General features: G+C 43.9%; 1 protein-coding gene across 1 annotated transcript; it reads right to left on the minus strand.

Moving 5' to 3' along the window:
* Positions 1-276: 276 nt before the first annotated feature.
* LOC114427504 (protein LBH-like) lies at positions 277-5,864 on the minus strand. Its single transcript, XM_028395601.1, has 4 exons — positions 5,647-5,864; positions 2,837-2,918; positions 1,648-1,816; positions 277-1,108 (listed from the first exon to the last, which is right to left on the minus strand). The coding sequence occupies exons 2-4, from the start codon at positions 2,915-2,917 to the stop codon at positions 1,047-1,049; spliced, it is 312 nt and encodes a 103-aa protein (XP_028251402.1). The 5' UTR covers position 2,918; positions 5,647-5,864; the 3' UTR covers positions 277-1,046.
* Positions 5,865-6,178: the final 314 nt, after the last annotated feature.

A 6,178-nucleotide genomic window follows, 5' to 3' on the forward strand; every position in this document is an offset into this window, starting at 1 on the left:
TGCCTGTATTTGGATAAACCAGGAGTCTAGGCAGACTATGGAGGCAGCTGGATCAAAACAATTAGTGCTCCATGTATTTGACTGGAGCCTCCACCCCTATATATTAAACAGACAGATCCTAAAGGGGTGATGTGATGACTAACATGGCAATAATTGGCAAAAACATACACCATAAAAGACATCGGTCACCTTTGATGAATAAAAACCACAGAGACAGCAGAACATTTTACGAATTTTCAAAAGATTTATTACTTGTGAAGAACTTCTGCTCCCAGTATTTTAAAAAATATGTCTGTGACAAGCGACACACATCTAAAATATACTGGTTCTTTTTTTTTCACGTTCGTAACAAAACGTACCGTCTTTAAATTCATATTGCTCCAATATCTGCAAGTAAAACACGACATTACGTTCCCTTTAACACCTACAGAGTGAAGACAATGCTCACAATATATCAAAGGAAGTCATCACATCGAATCAGTTTGTTCTCAATCAAATACTCGTGGCTATTATTATTATTATTATTATTTTACAAGTGAATCACCAAAACTACAGCAGTCGGCACTGAACGAACAGTGATGTCATCTAAAGTAAAAACTGTGCACAGAAAACAGCAGCTACCATTAGAAGTAGTATGGCACACATGAGCTAAATACTTAATACAGCATTTAGAAACATCTGATGTGCAGATGGCGTGGTGGGCATCTGGACAGTGAGGGCTTGGAGCCAGAGAGGGGAAACTAAGCATCTGTATGTACAAAGGCTGATGTTCAAAATCACACAATCCTTTCCAAACGCTTCCTTAAAGGAAATGTTAGCAGAGAAATTAAGTCAAAACGAGCGTCTTCGTCAGCGTCTATGTTTGAATTTTCCGACACGACTCTGGCTCCAAGCCCACGAGCTGGGGTTTGGGAATCTGTTTTTCTACCCTCTCTCTCCTCCATCTGCCTGACCTTTCCATCCACGTGCTCTTTCTACCGAAACTCCATCCATCCGAGTCTGGACACCCTCACAGTAACAGTGTATTTCTCAGCAGGTGAGTTGGTTTAGTTGGAGTCCTGCATTTCCACCCCTGAAGCTTCTTCTTCGACGCTCGACGGCTCCTCATCTGGAAAAACACACACACACAGACAGAGGCCGGATTATGTTTCTGACGGGCTGCACACGGAGCCGAGGACAGAGCTGGATATGAAGCAAGGCCGGGTTCTTGCTGAGAGCTGGATGAGACGACTGAAGACGCTCTCACGTACTTTATATGTGACGCTAACTCAAGAAGCTTGTAGGACAAAGAGGAGATGTCCAGAAGAAGGTGCAAATTATGGAATTATTACAATTAGCATTAATATCAGTTGGACATATATGTAGTGCTAATTTAGTTTGAAAATGTCCATATGTCCAAAAATGCACTGCAAAGTTTCATTTTATTTAAAGGTGAGACTCAAATGTGTGATGGAGTCGATCATCGTCATCATGTCCACGCTCTCTCTCTCCTTAGCTCAGTCAATCAGGAGAGAATGAGAGTGAAGTGTAGGCGACAGGAAGCCATTACAGGAAGTAACCTTTGCAGACGGAAGTTGATCTCTGACGACTAATGAGGCGACAAAATGCTAATCGGCTGCTGTAAACATCAGCTGACATTTGCCTCACCTGCCGTTTCTTCGCGCTGTCTCTCAGTTTGGGCGTCCGGAGAGCTCGGCTCGTCCGGTGGCCAGCGGAGCTCGCCGCTCTCCACCTCGGCTCCATCTGTCGGCTCCACCACAATGGAAGGAAGCCTCTTGGACAGCTTTGGATACCTTTCATGGGTATCTGGGAAGATCTGTTGAAAGGCTTATGTAAGGAGGGTTTTCATATTTGAGGGGATGAAAAGGTCATGACGGACAGAGCAACAATGCGGTGAAAATAAGATCAGGAAACCTGTGAGCATCAGATGGACTCAGTCTGCTATACTTGGAGGTTTCGCTTAAATTATGCGCATGAGTGTCAGGAAGATAAATGTTTCTATTTTTTCATAATTTACAAGAAAATAAATTACATTCACAAAATTTACGATAAAGAGTTGTGAAAGTGTGCGACGAGCTAAATGCTAATATTAGCATGCTAACTTCATCATAATAGATGGACTGCATCCTTTGAAACTTAATAATCCCAGGTGTGTGTGTGTGGTTGTATGCTGATGATGTTTGATTTTTGATACTACAGTGGACAAACGTAACAGCACCAAGGACTACAACTGCCTCTGTTGCTAGGCAACGGAGGTGATGCTTTGCGACAGTTGGAGAGGCCACACACTGAAGGCAGCATCCTTTAAAGGACACACCCCATGAAACATGGTGAAAACGTGTTGGTTTAGCATGATAGCGTGCTAACATTTGCCGTTTAGCATTAAGCGTAACTGAGGAGGGGTAAGGGAGTAGCGGAGGAGGTACCTCAAGTGGCTCCTCATAGAGGGGTTTGATCACTTTAACTGACGGGTGAGATTCTGGTCAGATTATGTAGCCTACCTCATCTTTATATTAGGGTTAACTGGAAGGAAGGTGGAGCCTGCTACAGCCTCCACACTGAACTTCTTGAGAGAGGTTCATCCAACGTTAGCTTGGACGGAAAGGTACGACCCGATGGTGCGGCCATCATGAATGTTCCTGCAATTCCTCCACATGTTATAGTAGTTCAGTCTCAGCTGGAGCAAACATTCTATTTACTGTTTACTCTCAGCAGGTCTGAGTTCAGCTAATGACCTCAGTCGTGTCAACCTACATTTTCCTGTCACTCATCACTGTGTGTGTTGCCTCAACTTGGCTTGAAAATAGTTGTAAACACACATAGGAAGGAAGGATACTGTGTCCTGATCTCCTCCGCCTGCTCCTCCCCCACTGAAGTCCTCTGTTCCCGGCTCGAGAGAGTTCATCACTTCAGTCATCCTGGAGGAAAAAAAGACACACTGATAATAAACCGTCCACTGACTCCAACATCCAGAATGCATTGGGCTGGAGGATTCCATGTGGGGTGTTAAAAGAATATCAGTTTTTACACTGTGCTACGTCTGTTTTCTTCCTTTTTGTTTTAAAGCTCATGAAGTATGTATGAAGCACTCTCCTGTCCACGTGTGGCTCAACGCTTTCCTGTAAAACGCACAAAATGTGTCTCTTTTTGCTCCTTTTTCAGACCTCAGACCACCTCCTCGGGGAAAGATCTGGCTTTTAGCTGCCAAATAAATTCACCAGCGGGTCCCTAATGAGCCAGAATGATCACTCTTATCCATATGAATTTGTCAATAACAGCTGCTCTGGCTGTAATGTTCACCTATTGCTTTGATACATCTGAGCCCTATCAGTCCGTTCAATAATCAGCCAGCAGAGCCAGTCTGCTCAGCGCTAAGAGGAAGTCTTTACTTGTCACAAGTTTTCAGAAGCAACACCACTTTCCATTCAATCAGAGTGGCAGTTCCTGTTGCCATGACGATCTGTTGCCATGAGATCTGTTGCCTCTGATTGTCTGAGTAGTGCACTTTTCACCAGAAGGCACGAGGGCGAGGGGCTGATTTGGGGGTATTCATGTGTGCCGTTAGGCAGCAATTACCGCCGTCAGGACGGGGCTGCGCTGTTGTGAGACTTCTCTGTGAAACCTGGAATCGCCTCTGCCCTCCATCGTCATCCTCCTCCTCCTCCTCCTCCTCCTCCTAGCACAAAGACAATACGGCCTTTTATTCCTCATCAGAGGCTGGTATTGTTCCCCTGTGCGGTCACTATAAGGGCCCGTCCCTGTACTGTAGGTATCACCCTGCAGAGCTCGGTCTCTCTCTGTTGTGACATAAAGCGTGACAGACAGAAGAATTTAAATGTTTGTGCCAGGCGTGACTACTGTTTTTTTTTCTTCTTCGGTGGCTGAATAATGATTTCTAATTTTAGCTATTAGCTCTGAACAGAGTTGTCCAAGTGTTACAGACTCACTGTTTACAGGAAGCACCTTCACTTCTGTCTGTTAAGATCGACTTTCAGGTGAGAAAGCAGAAGTGTCGATAACTGCAGCCCCTCCCACGGCCTTTGGGGGGCAGGTTTTAAAAAGTAAGTCCATGTTTAGTGCCTGTCCCAACATATAAAGCCTAACTGCAGTTCCACCAATGGCCTCTGGGGGCTGTGTCCGAAGAGGCTCTACCAAGTTGGCACAAAAAATGAACTCAATAAAAGAGACACTGTCCAAAAATGAGGCAAAAACATCTGGATCGCCCCCTTGTGGCCTTTCTTTCCTGAAGATGGTGGATGGCTTAGCTAGCTAGTTTTTATCACGCCGGATGGAAGTCTTTGTCGGCTAAGCTGAGTGTTTATGACGCAGCTTCACCGTTGGTCTCACTTACTTTTTGTACACTGGGCGGAGGCAGAGATGTGTCGTCCATCTCTTATACAGTACAAGGATAGAGAGAGACTCACTTTTGGTAGACAGCCCCTAGAGGCCATGAGTGGAACTGCAGTTCTTGTCACTTCATTTTTCAGCCCAGCAGTTACCTGCTTGTTCGGGCTTCATGTGAAAAATGTCCGAGCTTACAGCAGAAATAAACCTGTTTACAAAATATTGTACATAACCACTTTCACATAATAATATTGTGCATAATTATGGGCATGACTGCTTTGAGTGACAGGTGGTTGCTGACTCACAGTGTAAAATCCCCACTTTCTGAATCAGCTCCATCATGCTCCACCTCTTTGTATGTATGAGAAGTATTTCCGTTGTTTTTAACCTAATGACTGGCTGTAGCCCTAAAATCACAGACCGATGCACCCAAGCTGCTGGTTTTTCTGCTGCACTTATTTTAAAACGCTGATTTCCGTTTTGAGATTCCGCCCAAATCTTCTGAAAATGATTCACTGTCTTCTTGTCTGGTGTGACCTCACAGATTTAAATTCCTCCTCTCTCTCTCACACGTCTGTCCATCATGGTGGAGACTGTCCTCCTCCTCCTCCTCCTCCTCTTCTTCTTCTTTTTCTCTGGGGCTGTTCAACAGTCAGTTCAATTCCACTGTTTCATTTTCGCAGCACTGACCACTCCACACACTCTCTCTCTCTCACCCTCTTATCACTTCAAACACTTTTTTTTCTATCATTTCTGCTACTAAATGAGAGCCAGAAGCTGCACCACCTCCTCAGACGAAAGTCCCTCACATACATTTACTAAGGTTTCTTTTTTTACAGCCCGAGGAAGGACACGAATAAAAAATTCAAAAATCTTGTTGATCTCTTTTTTTTTATTTCCCCACATTGCCTTAGATATATTAAGATATATATATATATATAAACGTTGCTCCGCTCTGCTTCTGTTTGATTTCTCCTGTGCTTGTTGCCCCACACACAGGTTTCCTGTTCTATTTCCTCAGCACAGAAACTTGTTTTAATGCGTTCTGTAGACATGTGCATGTTCACCTGCACAGCAACACAACAGGTAGGCAGCTGATGCTATTAATAGATTGTATTAGAACACCTACACTTACACACTGATCTGTGCCTTTCTGCCCACAACCAAAAAAAAAATAATCTACAGCAGCTTTTGTAAAATTGTATAAAATTTAATTTAAATTAAAATAACCAATAATTCAGTTATTTACACTAAAATAAATGAATAGAAGCACCTTGCAGTGCAGTGTAAGTCTCTCCCTACCTGTCTGCGGGCTGATCCGGTGTCTCAGAGCAGGAAGGTCTCCGTGCTCCGCTGCTTCATCACACTGCTGCTGCTGCTGCTGCTGCTGATGATGATGATGGTGATGGTGATGATGGTGATGATGATGATGGTGATGATGATGATGATGATGATGTGGGCGACAGGCGGTGGAGGGGTTGCGCGCGAGGCTCTCCGGTGAAGTTAGCGCTCACAGTTAAGTATTTAGAGCCTGCGCAGTGGAGCCGGACCGGTGCTACCTTCAATGTCGACAAAAAAAAAAAGAGGAGGAGGAAGGACTATATGCGTGCACAGCAGGTCTGGAGAGGACCTTTTCACGCAACAATTATGCTACCAAACTAGGTTTATTTTGTTGAGCTTAATTTATAAAATAAAACATTGTTGTATGCAAGTTTTAGCACAGTTTTTTGTTTATTATTTACATCCAGAAAATGTGCTTGGCAGCTTTTTGACGTGTATTAATTGTTCAGCAAAGTAGATCTACATTCCTTTTATCTCATTGTTATATACAGTT

Source organism: Parambassis ranga, chromosome 22, assembly GCF_900634625.1.
Source record: "Parambassis ranga chromosome 22, fParRan2.1, whole genome shotgun sequence".
NCBI lineage: Eukaryota > Metazoa > Chordata > Actinopteri > Ambassidae > Parambassis > Parambassis ranga.